Below are 20,657 nucleotides of genomic sequence, written 5' to 3'. Positions count from 1 at the left end.
CACAGCAACCTCAAACTCCTGGGCTCAGGCGATCCTTCTGCCTCAGCCTCCCTAGCAGCCGGGACTACAGGTATGTGCCACCATGCTCGGCTAATTTTTTCTATTTATTTTTAGTTGTCCAGCTTATTTCTTTCTATTTTTTTAGTAGAGATGGGGTCTCGCTCTTGCTCAGGCTGGTCTTGAACTCCTGAGCTCAAATGATCCGCCCGCCTCGGCCTCCTAGAGTGCTAGGATTACAGGTGTGAGCCACCACGCCCGGCCACTTCTGAGAATGTGGGTGAGGGCAAGGAAGACAGGCCAAGATAGGAATAGACCCAATTACCAACAAAGAGTGTGGAAGAAATCTTTAAAGCTTTTAAGACCTTTAATAATGTCCAGGTGCCCTGAGGCTGGCCCTCGTACCCCCTCAGCTCTTTCTGGCTAGAAGCCCTCACCCCAGGTCTCCACTTTATGTCAGAGGAGGCTGTCAGGTGAGAGAACTCATCAGCTGCAGGAGGACGACAAAGTTAATCTCTGTGCCTGGTGGGCACAGGCTGGAGTTCAGTGCCATGTCTGAGATGCCAATAGTGATGTTGCAGCCAGGTCACCTGGAGACATGATCCCTTGGTCTTCCAAAGTCCGAGGAAGGACCTGGGGGAAGGACAGAGCCCCCAGGCCAGACTCCTCTTGCCAGTAGACTTTCAGGTTGTCCATGTGTGCCATGTCATGAAAAAGATTGAGAAGCACTGACCTTAGGACATGAAGAAGCTTCAGCCACAAGCTTCTCTGCCAGAGAACCACTTCTAAATGCACAAAGCTGGGGGGAGAGGTCTAAAAGGCAGAGCCTCTCCAGAGACTACCATATCCATCCACTCACCCACCCATCTGTCCGTCCACTCACTCGCCGTGTGTTTATTACATGCTCGCTACGCACCAGGCGCCATGCCGGATGCCAGAGATGAAGTGGTAAACAAGACACCCTCGGAGGGCCAGGTGTGTGGTGGATTTGGGAGACTAGGGTCCAGGGAGTGGCAGGTTCCACGCAGATACCCAGTATTCAAAGTTTGGGCCCAGGTCTGAAACAGGCCCCCACCCTTCCTAAAGCTGCCCATTGGGCCTGGGTCCTGTTTTCCTTAGAAACATCACACACATCGTTTGGGAAAAGGACAGTGGATGGAAACATGGCCTGAAAGGGTGGTGGGGAGGATGACCTGGCATTACTGCGGCCAGAGGTCAGTGGACGATGGAGATGTTCTGATCAGCCACAGCGAAGACTGGGAAGAGGGGCCCAGGGAAGGGTGCGTGGTAGGTGTAGAGCACCGTGCCCGAGGCTGGATCATAGAAGAGCAGCTCCTGAGCCTGCAAGTCCAGCAGCACGCCCAGCTGAGCTGGGCACTGCAGCAGCCCCAGGGCCTCGTGCTGCCCATTGTGCAAGAAACGGAACTCCTGGTCGTAGCGAGAGAAGACCCAGGAGAAGGCGTTGTAGCCCAGACGGCAATCACTGCCAGAACCCTTGCGGGGCAGCTGGCCTGAGGCCACGCCCACCTTATAGGCACAACTGTTCTGCACATTCACCATCCAGGCGTGCAGTCCGGCCTGGAAGGAGGTGGCAGCCAGGGCATTGGGCCAGTGGTCAAAGCGCTCTGGGCCATCTACACAGGCCTTGGACTTCTTGGCGTTGTAGGTCAGGGTCCGTCGATCGTCTGACAATTGCAGGAAGGGGCCAACGGTCCTCTCATCAATACGAATGTCCTCTGTGCCTGCCAGAAAGAATTCTTAGAGTTGCCCAGGGTCCACCCTTGCCCTAACCTGGTCCCACCAGGTAGCAAAGGGCTTCCTTACCACTCACTGTCAGTGTGACCTCAGACAAGTCATTTATTCTCTCTGAGCCTCAGTTTCCTTGTACATAAAATGGGTATCAAAATAGGACTTAGCACAGGGTGGTTATGAGAATTAAAGGACATGATACACGTAAAATGCCCAGCATATAACAGGTGCTCAATAAACTGTAGCCATGATAACAGTAGTTATTATTGGTCCAAGACCTTCATCTGTAAGCTCTGATAGAAATAAGGCCCAGAGAAAAGTGAGTTGCCCAAGGTTACACACTGAGTTGGTGGCTGGGTCAAAATGAAGGCCTGGCATCTTGTTCCTACATCTAGCACTGATCACACTGCTTTCTACTTGGCTGTATCTGTGGTCTCTAGGTCAGACTTGTTCTATCTGGAAACTAGGGCATGAGGCATGAGATGCAGTTTCCAGCAAATAACTAAAATGGACTGCTGGTAAATCAGGCACTGATATCAGGATCTAGAATAGACAAGCTATAGCTTGTACCAAAATGTTAAGGATAACATGTGGAGAGTGTGTTAATATTGAAAATAAATCCGATCTATGAACCTAACGACTCCATGAGTTGTGCAAAGACTAGGGAGTATAGGTGGGAGTATGGATGCTACCATCCAACTTGGGGAAAGCCTGCTTTGAGAATCCCTGTGCTAAGTGGGAATTCCTAGAGGCAGAAAACCGTGTCACATTCACCTCTGTGGCCACAGCATGCAGCACATGGCCATGGCCGGGCCCACGGTTGGCCTGAGTCAATGTTTGTTAAGTGAATAAATAGGCAAATCCAGGCAGTCTAATTCTCGGTCCAGACACTCTCCAGTTAGCTGTCAGTTATATCTTCATAAAAGAGAAACCCAAGGTTTCCAATAAATAACACTGAGCTGCCCCAGCAGGGCAGGATGTAAAGAGGATGTGATTTACAGGAACAAGATTTATCCTAAATCCAACCACAGAACAGGTTGGTCTGGAAATGGGAAGGATCAGCCTGCATCCAGCATTCCTGGTGGCTTCAGCTACCATCCCAGAAGCAGTGGTCCCCAGTGTGACCCAGGAGCAAACCCCAGACAGACAGACAGACAGACAGAAGCCCAGTTGCTCCCGATGGTAGCAGCTCCTAACCTGAGAGGGTCCCAAGAACCGCTGTTGCCCAGAGTTGAGTCAGTAGCGGGCTCCGAGTGCACTTCTCGTTAAAGTTTAACTTTTCCGACTCCTGAGGATCCAAGATGCCCTCTGCTTCTTCAGTCCTTATGCAGGGAAAAAACAGAGACAGAGATTCGGGAAGGTTCTGGGAATGTATCTGGATCAATACAGGGGGAGGGGAGGGACACAAGTAAAATCCTCCTCCCACCGGGGTGACACCAAGATTGACAACCAGGCCCCACTAAAAAAGAGGGCTTGGATTCAACAAGTCCTGCCTCCATGCAAAAATAGAGCAAACCGGGGTTAGAGCCCAGGTACCATTCAATAAAATTATTTCCTTGGCCATAAGTGAAATCTCAAAGGGGTATAGAGCAAAGTGGGATTTTTACCTCAGAGCTTTGCAGCCCTCTGACCGGGTTCTGAGAAAGAACTTTCGACTGCCTCTAATCCTGATGACGGCCCTGAGATCAGGCAGTAGCTCCGAGTATACACCCTCTCTCCCCAGATCTCACGGCCCTGCCTATAAATGGAGGGTGGGGGACAGGGTGGGACATGTGCCCTGACGGATGCAAGCTCTTTGCAAGGCTGCCACTGACTGTCCCGGCTTGGGAGGAACAAGGTGAACAGAGCCTCAGAAATGCTGGCAGCAGGTTCTGGTAACAAAGGTTCTTTGTGGTCAGGACAAGAGAGGGTCTGTTGCCATCTTCTCAAAGCAGGGAGGCTCAGTCTAGAGGAGCCCCAGCCAACAGGTGGGGAGGAAAGAGAAGTCGATGTCCACGGTGCTAAGCTGTCATCCCAGGGCAAATCTGAGACCAAATGTGACGCTACAGTCTACAGAGAACCATCCTGGACCAGCTACCTCAGGGTACAGAAAACTCATGGTCCCCAAAGGGGTGGAAGTGAAATAGGGCAGCAGGCCCGGTAGTCTGTACAGCAGGCTCTGTTGCCTTGTCAGGTCTGAGCTGCACCCAGCCATGGACATGGAATCAACACCGAAGCCAACGAAAGCACTTCTTGGTTAGGCAAATGATTGTCCAGCTAGATGGGGCTTGACAACTTTTGAACATAAGTGCTTTGAGAATATACACCCTCAGCCTAAGGGCACAAAGAACTACACAAATCTTGAACTCTACTAGCAGGTTTGTCAATAGCAGTGTGGGCGTAGCAATTCTCAAACGATTTTGTGTGTACTGTAGGATTGACCAGATGAATAGATATATTGATTTTGTTGGGAGCCAGGGTTCTCACTGCCAAAGAAAAAAGATTCAAATATAGAATGGAGTAGGGCAAAGGAAAAAGCCTGTGGTGTTAGACTGGAATTAGAAATTGTCAAGCATAAAAAAAGTAAAACACACACTTAAACACACACTTCTTAGCTCTGTCTGCTCTACTGAGAAGGCCTGAAAACAATGACAATGAGTACACTTAGCACCCAGATCTTGGTTTAACAGGACCCTTGTTAAAATGACTGATTCCAGGGCTGGGGCAGGAAAAGAACAAGTTGAGCCTGGGATGTCTTCTTGGGCCTGAGATCAAGAAAGTACTCAAAGAATGAGGGGGACTTATCAAAAGGACACAGGATCCAGCTTGAAGGGGCTCCTACTGGCCAAATCTGAGGCAGTCTGAACATCAAAATTAAGAATGGCAATAATAGATTATAATGAATTAAAGAAAATAAGAATCCATGAATCTGTATTAATACTAAATAAATGAATGAACAACCAAGCTAACAAATGAATGAATAATTCAGGCAGGAATTATCAATGGATGCTAAAACTATTGGGTAAAAGTTTGAAGGGAAACAGAATTTTTTTTTAATTCAAAGCAATAATAACAATAACCCAAAAGACCTACATATCCTTCTGTGACTATACACAAGAAAGCCTGAAAAACACACATCTATTAAAACTGATTACGGCTGGGGAATGGGATTGGGAGGGGGTGATGGACTCATTTTCCATTTTAAATAGTTTTATATTGGTGGAGTTTTTTCTCTCATGCACATGTATTACTACTGAAACTTAAATATAAAAATAAATAAGAATAGACTGGTCCCTATGTATAGCTCTTTTTTTTTTTTTTTTTTTTTTTTTTTTGAGACAGAGTCTCGCTTTGTTGTCCAGGCTAGAGTGAGTGCGGTGGTGTCAGCCTAGCTCACAGCAACCTCAAACTCCTGGGCTCAAGCGATCCTTCTGCCTCAGCCTCCCGAGTAGCTGGGACTACAGGCATGCGCCACCATGCCCAGCTCATTTTTTCTATATATATTAGTTGGCCAATTAATTTCTTTCTATTTATAGTAGAGATGGGGTCTCACTCTTGCTTAGGCTGGTTTCGAACTCCTGACCTCGAGCAATCCGCCTGCCTCGGCCTCCCAGAGTGCTAGGATTACAGGAGTGAGCCACTGCGCTGGCCCTACATACAGTTCCAAAATCTTGTACAGAAGGTTTGAGAAGTTAATTGCTTTGCCTGGCAAATTACACCCACTTGGCCATCTTTAGGCCCTTGGCTCTCAGCCTTTCAAACTCCAGGTAGGACCTGGTAAAATTCTCTTATTATTGAATAATTAAAATGCAAAATTTGAATGGTAATTAAGACTTAAGTTCCACAGATGTTTTCATCAGAGAATGGGGAGTGGGGCAGAGAGACAGCACTCTCACAGGCATCTGGTGGGTCCAGTCCAGGGCTCTAGGCTTAGGCAGGTCCCTTCCCCAATTTGAGCAGCATTCTCATCTATAGGTGGAGACGGTCAAACGCTCCGACAAGAAGACTGCATTTTAAAATAGGATAATGTCTAAGAAAGCCCCGTGGCAAGCCTCTGATTGATAAGTATTTCACTGCCCTTCCATGTGAGTCTAAACCAAGGACAGGAAGACGCCGCCTGTCCATCGAGCTGGGCCCCAGGGAAGCCACTCAGCTGCATGCCGAGTGTTTTCTCCCAAGAGCAGTGGGGCCTGAATGCAGTGGACTGGGTAGAGGCCCGAGAGTCTCTGTGACTGCCCAAGCAAATCGTAGGGCCATACTCACCTCTCGAAAATCTCCTGCTCCTTCTGCTGTGAGAAAAGAAAACAAAGTCAGGCTTGGCACCAGAAACCCAGCAGGCAGTCAACACTTGAACATAGTTAACTATTGTAGAGGACTCCATGCGGACAGACTCGAGAATAAAAACTTTCTTTAAGACCCAGCACAAAGTTTTCTGGGTTGCTCTACACACACACACACACACACACTCAGGATGAAGCATTCTATCCCCCACGTCCCATCACATCCTGGGTCCCCTCAACTCCATTCACCTATTCACCCTGACAGCATCCCATACGACAAATGTCAGCTCCTGGAAGGCTGTGATTCCTTCTGAATCTTCTATTGTGACTGTCCCAGTGTCTGTGACAGAATGTGCTCTGTACCCGGAAGCTGAGCTGTGTGACTAAGTGAATGCACAATCTAGGGCAGTCATGGAAACTGCCCTACTTGAAAATGCAGTGGGACAGCTCAGTGTTCCACATTCTCCTTCCCTCTGCTTGGCATTTTTACTCAGATGTCACTCCGTCCCCCCGACACTGGAGGCATCTGCATATCTATACAAGACACTTTGAAAGGCTATGTACCAAATATTAATCTGGGTGGTAGGATTAAGATGAGCTCTATGTTTTCATATTAGAGCCCTTGTCAGCTCCTCCAAGCACAGGGTTCTCTCTGCATGCTTCTGAACTCTCTCCACCTCCCCACTTCCTTTAACATAGCTACTCTTCTTATCTTCTGAGTCACTTCATCCAGGAAGCTTTCCTTGGCCTCCTTCCCCCAGCCTGCATGGCTGGGACCCAGGCTGAGTGATTTCCTCTACCATAGCTCATCTCCTTCCGTATCCTGTCAGCTGATGTATTCCTCTCCTTCCTGAGACTGGGAGCAGCTGGTAGCTGTAGCCTGTAACTCTACCCCATAACACAATGCTTTGCGTATAATAGCCACTCAGTAAACAGTGGTTCACTATTGAAACAATACTGTTTTCAGGTATCTTACAAATGCGTATAATTTTACTCCCCTGCCTCATTTTAAAGAAGAAATGATTCAATGGCACTTGTTAAAGCACAGTAAGGAAGACTTTACTCAGGACCCTCGAGATAGGTACAGGGACCACTGCAAAGGGGCCTTGCAGTGTAGGAGAGAGACCGGGCTCAACCTTACATACAGCGTGAGCAGGTGGGAATTTACAGCCAAGGAGCAGGGTGGGAGGTAGTGGATGGAAAGTTACTAAGAGGAAACCCCAGGGGTGAGGAGGATTCTGTCCAAACTGACCTAACAAGATTCTTGCTGAAGACAGACCAGGGTGATTGGACACCACCTGGGGAAGGTCGAGGACGAGGAACCTGATCAGATATTAAGGATGATCAGATATCAAGGATGGAGGGTTCTGGCTAACTGACTTAGCAGGTTTCTTCTGCTAAAACTGGATTTTACAAGGAAGTACACAGATGGGACTAAGAGAAAAGGTTCAGAAGCTCGACTAAAGTTTGGCCAAGAAAAGAATCTAACACTCTGGGCGGCCACGGTGGGAGGATCACTTGAGGTCAGGAGTTTGAGACCAGCCTGAGCAATACCAAGACTCAGTCTCTACCAAAATAGAAAAAGAAAATGATCCAGATGTGGTGGTGTACACCTGTAGTCCTAGCTGCTTGAGAGGCTGAGTGAGGCAGGAGGATCACTTGAACCCAGGAGTTTGAGGTTGCAGTGAGCTATGATGACACCACTGCACTCTACCCAGGGCAACAGAGTGAGACTCTGTCTCCGAAAAAAAGAAAAGAATCTGTGTCATTCATCCCTGCTTCAAATTCTCATTTCCACCTACATCCTTCCAATAAATATTCCTGATGGTTTCAAACTTTTTGGGCGTCTGGCCAACTGGTCATGTCCTCACGCTTGCCTGACTTACAATCAGCTGGAGGTCATCCAGGTGGGTGAGCATGCCCACCAGGCTGGTGCGGATGGTGTCAAGCTTCTGCTGCTCCTCGGCCCAGTGCACGCGCTGCGTCAGGATATTCTGGTGGGCCCGCTCCTCTTCACCGTGCACCTGCTCCAGCAAGCGCTGCTCCTCACTCTCGCACAGACTCCTCACCAGACTCAGCCGCTGGATAACCAGTTCCCTCGCTGCACTGGCCATGGTCTGACAAGGAATAAAAGGAGGAATTGGGCCCTGGAAAAGCCCCAGTCAGGATTAAGAAGGTTTAGGCTGAGTGGGAAGGAGTGCAGAGATTGATTAGCAATGTCTGCCATGGGCTTAGTAAAGGAAGTAACGGTACTTAAGCCATTTACTTTGACAGCCCAGCCCTAAGACTTCTCGGATATGGTTTGGAGTAAAGAAATTTGACATCCAGACACCCAAGCCATATCTCATGGAGCCATGATCACAGAATGGAAAAGCTGGGCAGGGCTTAGAGATCAGCTAGAATCACCTGCTTGTTTCACAGTTGACAATACCAAGGCCAAGGGATCGAGGTTAGATAATCATAGAATTGCAAGACAGAGGGCCTAAAAAGTCATTCAGGGGTTAGGAACCTGTGGCCCTGGGCCACTTGTGCCCTTCTGGATCTTTAAGTGTGGCCTTTTGATTGAATCCAAATTTTACAGAACAAATCCTTTTAATATTACGATCCAGTTAATATTTCACCATGTCTGAGGACAGAAAAAACCCTAGTTCCTTCCTAAAGCTGTCCATTTCAACTGGTTCTATGGTAGAATTCTCATCTGCTACAGAGGGAGCCTGAAATCAATTTTCGGACAATGAAGTGACTGAATGTCTTCTTCTAACTCCTGGCACAGTGCTTGGTATCCAGTAGGTATTCAAATATTGAGTGAATAAGTGAATGGCGATTTTTTTTTCCTGACGTAGTCACAAATCTCTTAGTAGCACTCACGTGGCAAGTTAGTAGCAGAGCCGAGACTAGAAATCAATGCTCTTGACTCTCGGTCCAACACTATTCCCCTACACCAGATGCCACCTGGTAACCAATCCTCTCCAAAGGCGCCTATTACATAAAGCACCTGCACTTATACTCTTGCCAGACAGGTGAGAGTAGAATTGTCTCCTTTATGTCAAAAAGTCAGGGTCGGACAGCAGCTTTCCTGTGCCTTGTCCCTGAATACCTACTTTGCACAGTGCAAGGCACAATCATCCCTGTTTTACAGAAAAAACTGAGATCCACAATTTGCCTGATAGGCAGGAAACAGTGGCTAAGCGAATGGCAAGTGAACCCAGAAGGTCAGACTCCACGTTCGCAGTGTTCTCTTGAGGCAACATAACATTGTGGTTAGGAGATCAAGCCTTAGAGACAGGGTCTAGACTTAAATCTTAACTGTTCCACTCACTAGCTACAGAACTTTGAGCATGTTCCTTATCTTTCCCATGCCTCAGTTTTCCAATCTGTAAAATGAGTATAATATTATAATAGTATCTATCTCATAAGGCTATTGTGAGGATTAAATGCATTAATACATATAAAGTAAATAGAACATAGCCTGGCACATGATAAGTGTTCAATAACGTTTGCTATTACTCTCTTGTCTATTTTACCTTTATGCCTTCTCCACGGGGTGGGCCTCTGTAGCCATGTTTGTGCTGTGTGATGCTGACTCAAGGCCTCACCCATGATGAATCATAATCTCTCTACCTAAAAGAATCCAGTCAATTTAAACAAATTTCTTGAGCCATCCTCAGGAAAGGATAACAGAGAAAAGAAAAAAAAAAAACTTTCCTTTCCAAAGATATGACAGAATAGATACACTAAAAACACTCTCAGAACAAAACACAGAGATGCTAGAAAAGTAGTCTAAACATTCTTTTAAAAGCGTAGTTGCTCTGGCAAGGAAGTAAAGAAAATCCTCTGGGGTCCAAAAATAGAAAATAAGTTGAAAACCATTTTAATTAAGGGCTGAGGACTCAACTACCCTGGTTGGGGCTTACAATTCACTTTAGAATTCTAAGCCCATCTAAACTATCATACAAACAATGAGACCACAATAAAGACATCTCTGATCAAAACCAGAGTATTTCCTATGAATGAGAAGAATTTATTAGCAGTTATACTTTAATTAAAATATTGGACATGACCAGAGGGGTCAATGAATAAAGCATCTTACAGTGCTTGTATTATCCTGCAAGAGGTCAGAGATGCTTAAGTCATTTTAAACATTGTTAAGTATTCATGTTAAAAATTTTAGGGGTACCAACTATAGACCATAAACAGAATGCATAATTTTCAAACTAGCATAGAGAAAGAAGGGGAAGGAGTTGATTAACTCAAAAGAAGGTAGGAAATAAAGACAAAACCATAGAAAAAACGGACTACAGAGAAAACAAAATAAAATGAGAGTTATAAATCCAAGTATATCAGAAATCACAATAGTGATAAATGGATTAAATTCCCTAGTTAAAAGGCAAGGATTATCAGATGGGATATATTTTAAAAAGGAAACAAAATCCAGTTATAAAACATACCTAAAACAAAAAAAATAGAAAAGTTAAAAATAAACCAAAGAAAAAGATATGTCAGGAAAATATTTGCTGGTGTAATAATGAATGTAGAACTCAATAGACTTTAAAGCAAAAAGAATTCCCAGAGAAAAGAATTCCCAAAAAGAATTCCTAACTTTTTAGAAACAAATAGGAATGATTTACCAAGAATTTAGATATATAACAAATCTAAATTGTGTATACTTAATAACATAGTGTCAAAATATAAAATAAAGCCAGGCACAGTGGTTCACACCTGTAATCCCAGAAATTTTGGAGACCAAGGCAGGAGGATTTCTTGAGGCCAAGAGTTTGAGACCAGCCTGGGCAACATAGCAAAACCTCGTCTCTCAGAAAAAAAAGAAAAAGATTAGCTGGGTGTGGTGTCACACACCTGTAGTCCCAGCTACTGGGGAGACTGAGGCAGGAGTATCACTTAAACCCAGGAGTTCAAAGCTGCAGTGAGCTATGAGTGTGCCACTGCACTCCAGCCTGGGTGATAGAACAGGACCCTGTCTCAAATAATAATAATAATAATAAATATATATATATATAAAATAATTGACAGAATTACAAGGAAAAATAAATAAGTCTATAGCCATAATACAAAAATTTGATAGTAAACATATAGACATATAGAGAACCCTAATAATAGACATATATAGAACCCTACATAGTTTTTCAAGTGACTATGAAACATTTACCTAAATTGACCATATTTTAGGGCATGAAACGGGTCTCAACAAATTTCAATCAATATCACATATACTATAATACAGTTAAGTTAGAAGTCAATAATTTTAAAATTAAAAAGTAAAACATACATTTGGAGATTTAAAACATATTTCTAATAGCTCATAGTAAAAAGAAATCATAATGGGAATTTTAAAATACTAACTGCATGACAAGGAAAATACTACATATCATATTTATGGATGTCAATATGTAAAAGAAAATATATAGCTTTAAATGTTCACCCTGAAAAAAAAGAAAGACTAAAATTAATAAACTGTGTTCAACACAGGAAGTTAAAGAACAAGAGTATATCCAAAAAATAAACTAGAAGGGAAAAAATATAAAGACAAGAGGAAATAATTATGAAATAAAAAACAAAGATACAAAAGAGTAGATCAAAATAACGATGAACAAAATACTCAAACCTGTTGTTACTTTGATCAAAAGTAAGAACAGGCCAGGCTTGGTGGCTCACGCCTGTAATCCTAGCACTCTGGGAGGCTGAGGCGGGCGGATCGCTCAAGGTCAGGAGTTCGAAACCAGCCTGAGCAAGAGCAAGACCCCATCTCTACTATAAATAGAAAGAAATTAATTGGCCAACTAATATATATAGAGAGAGAAAAAAATTAGCCGGGCATGGTGGCACATGCCTGTAGTCCCAGATACTCGGGAGGCTGAAGCAGGAGGATCGCTTAAACCCAGGAGTTTGAGGTTGCTGTGAGCTAGGCTGACGCCACGGCACTCACTCTAGTCTGGGCAACAAAGTGAGACTCTGTCTCAAAAAAAAAAAAAAAAAAAAATAGTAAGAACAATTTTATGCAATCTTAAACTCTTCAAATGAAAATAGAGTACTGTTTCCTAATTCATATAATAAAGCTTATATAATAACCTTGATACCAAATCTGATAAGGACTTTATAAGAAATAAAATTAATAGGCTAATCTCACTCCTGAGCATAGATGCAAAAATCCTAAAACAAAAGTAAAAAACCAAAACTGAGAATGGCAATCCAGATCCAGAAATTTTGTATTAACAATAATACAAGGGAGAGAGGTGTATATGGCTATAAAAGGGTAGCACAAAGAATTCTTGTGATAGAACTGTTCTGTATCTTGATTGTAGCAGTACTGCTACATGAATCTACATATGTGATAAAACTGCATAGAATTAAATACACACATGCGTGTGCATGTGTACACACATACAAATAAGTGCATGGAAACTGGTGAAATCTGAATAAGGTGAGTTGTAGCAATGCAGTTTCTGGTTATAATATTGTATTATAGTTAAGCAAGATGTTGCCATTGGGAGAAACTGGATGCACTGCTATACTATTTCTTACAACTGCATTTGAATGAATGAATGATGAATTTACAATGATCTTAAAATAAAAGGTTAAAAAAATACATTATGATCAAGTTGAGTTGATTTTCCCCAGGAATTCAAGGATGGTTTAGCATTAGAAAATCCATCAATGTATTACTACATTAACAAAATGACAGACAACAAAACATATCTATAAACTGACAGATGGTACCATTAAGAACCGACAGCAAAGGTGACAATTAGTGCAAAATAGAAGTAATCAGAAGAACTTCTACAAGCTCTACCCATCACCTACCTAACTACCTCCACGTGTGCCCATACACACAGCCTTCCCTGTTTCTGTGGATGAGCTGTGTGCACTCTCTCACCTAAGGCCAACTCTTCCACTTGTCTACTAGATCCCAACCCCTTTGCTGCGCCCAATTCTCTGCTTTCTCCTGCATCATTAATTTTCCCCTGTCTACTGGACCATTCCTAACAGCATACAATTAAAGCGATTTCTCCCATCTAAAACAAACAAAACCCCTCTTGATCCCATATCCCCTTCCATCTATCATCCCATTTCTCTACTCCCTCCCACAGCAAAGCTCCTAAGAGTTGCCTGTACCAACTATCTCAAATTGCTCTTCTCCCATTCTCTCTGAAACCCACCCCAATCAGACTTTCGCCCCAACCACTCTACAAAACTCCTCTCATTGGGATCCCCAGTGATGTGCATGTTACTAAATCCAATAGTCCATTCCCAGTTCTACCCTTACTTGATCACTCAGCACCATTTGACACCAATGGTCTCTGCCACCACCTTGGAATAGATCCTATGCTCTCTTAGTTTTACTCCTGTCTCACTGACTGCCCCTTCTTGGTCTCCTGTGCTGTTTCCTCTTATCTTCTCAATGGCTAAATGTTGAATTGAAGTGCCCCAGGGCTCAGTCCTTGCACTCTCACTCTTTCCTATCTTTACTCATTTACTTAGTGAATTCAACCTTTCCTGTGGCTTTCTTTTTTTTTTTTTTTTTTTTGAGACAGAGTCTCACTTCGTTGCTCAGGCTAGAGTGAGTGCCATGGCATCAGCCTAGCTCATAGCAACCTCAAACTCCTGGGCTCAGGCGATCCTCCTGTCTCAGCCTCCCAAGTAGCTGGGACTACAGGCATGTGCCACCATGCCCGGCTAATTTTTTGTATATATATTTTTAGTTGTCCAATTAATTTCTTTCTATTTTTTTTTAGTAGAGATGGGGTTTTGCTCAGGCTGGTTTTGAACTCCTGACCTCGAGCTATCCGCCCGCCTCAGCCTCCCAGAGTGCTAGGATTACAGGCAGGCGTGAGCCACCCTGCCCGGCCTCCTGCGGCTTTCAATACCATTTATACACCAAGGAATCCCAAATATATCTCTCCATCCCAGCCCTCTCCCAACTCATACCTACTCAGCACCTTCAGTTGAATGTCAAATTTAACACATCCACAACGGAACTCCTAATCCCCTCCCTTGCCAACCATCACCCCACATGCAGTCCTTCCCCACCCAGTAAATGGGTGCTCTATCCTTCCAGTTGCCCAAATAAAAAAGCTTTAGAGTGATCCTGACCCCTACCCCCTTTCTTTCACAGCCTAAATCTAATCCATCAGCAAATCTTGTTGTTTCTTCAACATATATGCAGAATCCAGCCACTTCTCCCCATCTTTGCCAGCATCACTTGGGCTCAAGCCACCCTGTCTCCCACCTGGATTATTACAATGGCTTCCTAACTGGTCCCCCTGATTCTACCTTTGCTGCCTATAATCACTTCTCAACATACCAGCCAAAGTGCTCCTTTTAATCTTAGGTCAAATTATCTTACCTTGCTCAAAAATTGTCAATGGCTTCCCATCATGCCCAAAACAAAAGGAAAGTCCTCACTGTGGCCAGTGAGGACACAATCCAGCTCCCACATCTCCCTGTTGCCTCTCTGAACAAACGTAACTCCTACTGCCTTCTCGTGTGTTTACTCTGCTTCAACCTCACAGGCCTCCTTGCTGTTCCTCCAACACGCCAGGTACACTCCCACCTTAGGGCCTTCTTTGTATTTTATACTTGCCATTCCCTCTTTCAGGAACACTTTTCTGCAGGTGTGTGGTCCATTTCCCTACCTCCTACCTCCTGGGTTTCTGTGCAATTCGCAGCCTTCTTAATGAGGACATTCCTGGTCATAACACAGGAATTTGCAATCCCTGTCCCCAACACATCCTATCCCCTTTCCTATTTTACATTTCCCCATAGCACATATCACCTTCTGACATAGCATATACTTCATTTGTTATTGTCCTTCTCCCCAACAAGAATGTAGGCTTCATGAAAACAGGAATTTTTATGTTTTGTTCACTGTAGAATGCCTAGCACCTTGAACAACAGTGCCTCACATGGTAGGTGCTCAATAAGGACTTGTTAAATAAAAAAATGGTGAAATGTTGGAAGTTTCCTCCTTAAAGTCAAGATCTGCTATACTATTGTCTATTCAACATAGTACTGAGGTCAAAGCCAGTGCAGTAAGACAAGAAAATAAAAAGAATGACAGGGATGAAGGGGATAGCGGGAGGAGGAGAGGAAGATGGAGGGGGAGGTTGGTTAAGATATCAAGAGTATCATACAAAATGAAGCAGAGATGGACACCAAATAGCTGCCTGGACTCCTTGAAGCTCTAAGAGACCCCTGTATTATGCCAGGAAATTCCGTTTTGCTTATGCTAGTTCAACTAGGTTTGTTCCATGCAATTACAAGAACCTCGACTTAAGCAGTGCCAAGCCTATTCTGTATACTAGGGGGAAGGAAGGAGGGGATGTGCAGAAAGAAATTCACAGGCCCTGCCCATGAAGGACATACTTGAGAGTAAAGACCTAGCAGTGGCAATGAGTCCACTGAACAAAGAATCAGCAGAGGGATACAGCAGAAGTAGCACTGCCCAGGGGGTCAGAAGGTCCAGGTCATAGAACTGACTCTGCCAGTAGGCTGTGGGGCCTTGGGCAAATCTATTAATCTCTATAGGATCCATTTCCCCATCTGTAAATGGGGATGTTACTGCCACCTGCTGCATACAGTTGTCATAAAGAATAGTCAATGTAAATTGAATAGGTTATTTTATAATTCTGGAGCTGAGCAGAAAATAATTAGATGGTAGAAGAATACTATGCTTCTTGTTCCCCTACCCCAAGAAAGTCATTTTCTAGCAGAATCTTTGCACCCAAGATGGTAATAGGAACAAGCCCACTCTGCCCAGATGATAAAATTGAAGCTCAGAAAGATGGGAAACCATCCTTCCTGGACATCCACCTTTGCTAGTAGAACAATGAGTCTGTGAGGTTGGGAAGGGACCCTAGACTTGTCCACATCTGTAAGGGTAGGGTCTTATCATGGGTGGGGACCCAGAGTAGAGGGGAAAGGGGAGGAATTACCACTGCTCTCTGGTTCTTCCCTGGCAGGACCTCGGCCACATATTTGGTGATGCCAGCACTCTGTAACTGCAGCCTCTCACACTGGTCCACAATCTTGTTCTGCAACACAAACAATACTCATGGGGTCTTGATCTCTGTATATGAACCATTCACTCTATTCCCATGATTTTTTTCCCTTTCACTGCACCTCAGCCACCCACACCCATGGTCATGTCCTACATCTCATCATTATCAGAACTATACCACCTCCAAAACCTTCATTTCAAGGACCCACACCCTGCCCCCCATGGCCCATCCTTCTCACTCACTAATGCTAGAATCCCCATTCCAAAAATTCTTCAGCGCAGTTGGGGCCACCAACACATCAGTCTTACGCTTCTCACTATCATCATCCCCTTCGGTGGCCTCACTTCCTTCTTTACCCTGAAATCCCATGGCCCAGTATTATAATTAATTACTTCCTGGCATGCACTCTCAACCCTCCATCATACCCAGCTCCCTGACTGTCCAGGCCCGCACCTGAGCAGAACATGCTTCTCAACTTGCTCGCCACTAAGTTATTCCCATTCATGAAGCAGCACCATCAGTCATCCATCTCTTATCTAGACCAAAACCCCAGGGGTTTCTCTCAAACCCCATATCTAATCCATCCAATCCCATCAGCCCTGTCTCCAATGTCTGTCTGTCTGTCTCTCTCTCCTGGCCATTTCTGGTCACTTCCACTCTAGTTATTCTACCCATATTGCCATCATCTCTCACAGAAACCACTGTTAGAACCTCCTAACTTGGCTTCATTCTTGACTCCCCCTACGACCAGCTTTTGTAAGGAAATCAGATCAGGTCATGCCCCTGTTCAATACCCTCCAATGGCTTTCCAATACACTCACAGTAAGATCAAGCTTCTTACCTTAGTGAATATGGTCCTATCTGATGTAACTCTGCCTATTTCTCCAATGTCATCTCCTACCACTCTTGACACTGGCCTCCTTTCTGTTCCTTAAACACACCAAACTTGTCCTGACCTCAGTGCCTTTGCACTTGTTGTTCCTTCTGTCAGCAGACATTATGTGTGTATGTGTATATGTGTATGTGTGTGTGTGTGTGTGTGTCTCACTCCCCCACTCCATTCATACATCACCTCTTCAGAGAGGCCTTCCCTGACCATCTCCCTCCTCACCCAATCTCTTCCTTTGCTTTATTTTTCATCCTTGCATTTATAAATTTCTGACTATGTGTTTGTTTACTCTTTAATATCTATCCTTCCACCACTGGAACAGAAGCAACGTAACTTTGATGTGTTCTCTATGCCCCACTATCTCAAAGAGAGTTCCTGCACATAGAAGGCCCTGAATAAATATTTGTTGAATGAACGAACTCCCATTTCCTGGACCACGAAAGGTTCAGCACTTCACGGCTCCCAAAGCTACAAGCATCATCCATGAGAGTAGGAAAGAGTTTTAGAAATGGGGAAGCTGAGGCCCACAGAGAAGTGTCTTGCTCCAGGAGATATGGCCAGGCCCCTGCTTCTCCACTCCATTTCTCCAGGTAATAGCTGGAGACTCTCTAAGCCAAGTCCCTCCGTTATTTCTCTTAAGAGTTTTGCCTCAGTTCTATCTCCCAAAAGACAACTCAGCTACCACTTCCAGGAAGCCCTTGTAAATCCCCCCCACACACACAAAGTGGAAATTAGTTTTATCCATCACAGGTCCAAACACAAAGTCATAGAATTGAATTGACTAGGAGGAAGCTGTGATCAGCAAGCACCATGGGACTGAGGGAACTGAGACTAGCTACAGGGCAGGAATCCAGAGGTAAGACAGCAGTAGAACTGGGGCTGGTTTTGCCCAATTCAGTAACAATCTTGCCCTGGGTGAAATTTCTTTGCTGGCTGGAGGGATAGAGAAGGATTGTGCAAAAGACAAAAATCCACTCTAGCCCGGCGTGGTGGCTCACGCCTGTAATCCTAGCACTTTGGGAGGCCGAGGCGGGTGGATTGCTCAAGGTCAGGAGTTTGAAACCAGTCTGAGTGAGACCCCGTCTCTACCAAAAATAGAAATAAATTAATTGACCAACTAAAAATATATATACAAAAAATTAGCCGGGCATGGTGGCGCATGCCTGTAGTCCCAGCTACCTGGGAGGCTGAGGCAGTAGGATCGCTGAGCCCCGGAGATTGAGGTTGCTGTGAGCCAGGCTGAGGCCACGGCACTCACTCTAGCCTGGGCAACAAAGTGAGACTCTGTCTCAAAAAAAAAAAAAAAAATCTACTCTATATCGGAGAGAGAGAGGACAAGACTTACCTCCCTTCTGGCAGAGGAGATAAATAAGCTTAGGGCCTCAGGGGGGTTCAGGGAAGACTCCCTGGGCAGAGTACATTCCAAAACAAGTGCCAGGCCTACCACCTGCCCCAGCCTTCACCCCTTCCACCACTCTGATCCAGCCCTGATGGCTACTTTTAAAGGTTTTCATTAAATTCTTGCCCCCATTAGCTTCACTTCTTCCCTCCAATCATTGAAGCAAAAAGGCAGTTTCCTCTTGCCTACTTAATGACTCTGTGGGTCCAGCCCTGAACCTTAAGAGCCTTAGAGGAGTCACTGTCCTGTTCTCAGCCTCAGTTTCCTCATCTGTAAAATGTAAGTAGGACCACCACTTCGAAGATGGGGAGTGGGTTTTTCTTCCACATGCTTATTTGCATATTCCATTTTCTTCAAAATAAACATGCATTGAACAATGTAATTGAACAACATTACTTTGTTCAATTCTAGTTTCAAAAGAAAACCCAGATATTCAAATTCAGAAAATTTGGATGTAAATACTTCTGGAAATCAGCCTTAACACAGATGTTTTTCCTCGGGTCTCATGTGTTATGAAAAAATTATTAATCACAGTAACCTTAAGTCAAACTGCCTAAGTTCCAATCCCATTGCTATCAATTAGTAACCGTGACCCCTGGCACCTTACTTAACTTCCATAAAAATGGGGTTCATAATAGTACTCTCCTCCTGCTATTAGACAATAAGCAAGTCTATGAGGTGGGCACTCTCACCCCCACTTTACAGGTCTGGATAGAATGAGATGACAGACAAGTACTCTGCAAAGTTTCTAGCCATCATGCAAACTGATTACATCATGTTCTCCAAGTCTATTTTCCTCATCCCTATCATTGATATCAGTAACAAAAGGACCAACTAGTAGCTTTTAAGTGTCGCTGAAAAACTGAATCCCCCCAAACCAGGCACCATGAAAGGTGTGTTTATTATAGTCCAGTCTGAACAGGTGATGTCCCCAGTGAGAGCCCTCAGGCCTCACAGCAGGGCTGAACTCCAGAGTGGGTGTGGGAGAAACAAGCTGCTTAATCAAATTGCAAGGAAATCCCCAAGGGCCACAGCTAGTGTGGAAGAAGGGAAGAAGCCCCAGGGAGACTTCTCTCTCCAACCTTAGCAGCTCAGGGGAGAGGTGGTGACATGAAGGCCACCAGCCAGGAGCCGAGCTGGAAGTGGAGGTGGGGAGAAACCCTGGGTGAAGGAGAACCTCCTGATATCCTCCCTGCCCCCTCCGTTTATCCAGGTGAAACCAGCTTCAAGTACAGTCAAGGCCAGCCCAGAAAGCGAGATCACCTCACCAGGAAGCCTGAAGGGGGCAGGAGGGGAGGAGGAGGCTTTGAGTTGAGGGGTTGAGGGGAAGGCTTCGAAGGGCCAGGTTTTGTCAGCGGACGGCTTCCACAGGGGCGGGGGTTGGGGCACACCTTGCACTGGGGAACTGGAACAGCTGAGCCCTTCATTGCCCAAGGCCAGCCCCAGCTCCCAAACGCGCAGCGGAGGGGGACGTGGGAGCAGGGAAGGGGCTGGATCCTCCACTGCGTGATAGGCACCGACGGGTAAACAGCACGTTACCCATCATCCCATTTATGTCTCACAACAGCTCTAATACATACGCGCTATTATTATTATCACTGTCCCAAAACTACAGATGAAGACACCGAGGCGCAGAGCGCTACAGGACTCACGGGGAGGACGAGAGGGAGTGGATTCGAACTCAGGCCAGCCTGACTCCACAGGCCACACCCTTAACCGTCTCGTTCTACAGCCGAGGCCACTGCGGAGCCTGGGCTCCTGGCTCTGCCGTCCCGTCCGCCGGGCCCGGGCTCCGCACTCCCCGCCGGCCCGCCCGGCGCGCCCGCCTCCGGAGCCCCCGCCTTCCGGCGCCCACGCCCGCTCACCCGCAGCTCCTCGGCGCGCTCCTCCGCCCGGCGGATGCGGTGTCCCTGGCAGCGGCCGCCCAGCTCGGCGCAGGCGGCGCACACGGGCCGCCGCTCGGAGCCGCAGAACCAGCTCAGAGCCTGGCCGTGCTCCGGGCAGAGCGGCCCCGGCCTGGGCCCCGGCCACGGCCCCGGCCCCGGCCCCGCGCCCTCCGCGGACATGGCCGAGTGGCGGGTGTCGCGCGCTCCACCTGTCGCAGGTGGCTGCAGGGCGGGGCCTCCCTGACCCCGCCCCGGGCCCGCCCGGTGCGCCCGCGCGCCCCGCCGCCGCGCTTCCTCCCACCCGGCGCGGCACCCTCGCCTGACCCCCGCTCCCGTCCCGCCCGCCTCGGCACTTTGTCCTTCTTTGCTGAATTAGATGGCGCTGTGCGCGGGCTTGTTTATAACAAACAAATCCCACCAAAGACTACTGGGACCGTCGGAAACTTTACTGAGCACTTATTA

At 46.0% G+C, this 20,657-nt stretch overlaps 1 protein-coding gene across 3 annotated transcripts; it reads right to left on the bottom strand.

Annotated features, from left to right (window-relative positions):
- Positions 1–332: 332 nt before the first annotated feature.
- BSPRY (B-box and SPRY domain containing) lies at positions 333–20,446 on the bottom strand. Of its 3 annotated transcripts, none has more exons than XM_076008954.1 (6): positions 20,175–20,446; positions 15,956–16,054; positions 7,892–8,086; positions 5,989–6,014; positions 2,944–3,068; positions 333–1,739 (listed from the first exon to the last, which is right to left on the bottom strand). In XM_076008954.1, exons 1-6 carry the CDS (start codon positions 20,373–20,375, stop codon positions 1,213–1,215), a joined length of 1,173 nt encoding a protein of 390 aa, XP_075865069.1. In that variant the 5' UTR covers positions 20,376–20,446; the 3' UTR covers positions 333–1,212. The 3 variants fall into 3 exon arrangements, with proteins under 3 accessions (XP_075865069.1, XP_012624336.1, XP_075865070.1); XM_012768882.3 differs by having other exon boundaries at positions 7,892–8,122; positions 20,175–20,444; XM_076008955.1 differs by lacking the exon at positions 20,175–20,446 and adding an exon at positions 19,701–19,806 and having other exon boundaries at positions 7,892–8,122.
- Positions 20,447–20,657: the final 211 nt, after the last annotated feature.

Source organism: Microcebus murinus, chromosome 12 (assembly GCF_040939455.1).
Source record: "Microcebus murinus isolate Inina chromosome 12, M.murinus_Inina_mat1.0, whole genome shotgun sequence".
NCBI classification, from domain to species: domain Eukaryota; kingdom Metazoa; phylum Chordata; class Mammalia; order Primates; family Cheirogaleidae; genus Microcebus; species Microcebus murinus.
Note: the sequence above shows the minus strand (reverse complement) of the source record. Positions and strands in the feature narration are given on the sequence as shown.

Excerpts from the sequence above, each read along its gene's own strand:
- BSPRY (XM_012768882.3), bottom strand. The coding sequence starts at position 20,375 with ATGTCCGCGGAGGGCGCGGGGCCGGGGCCGGGGCCGTGGCCGGGGCCC. Across the intron at positions 16,055-20,174 it reads AGCGCGCCGAGGAGCTGCGG|AACAAGATTGTGGACCAGTG; the intron begins GTGAGCGGGCGT and ends TTTGTGTTGCAG. Across the intron at positions 3,069-5,988 it reads GAGCAGGAGATTTTCGAGAG|GACTGAAGAAGCAGAGGGCA; the intron begins GTGAGTATGGCC and ends TCCCTGCATAAG.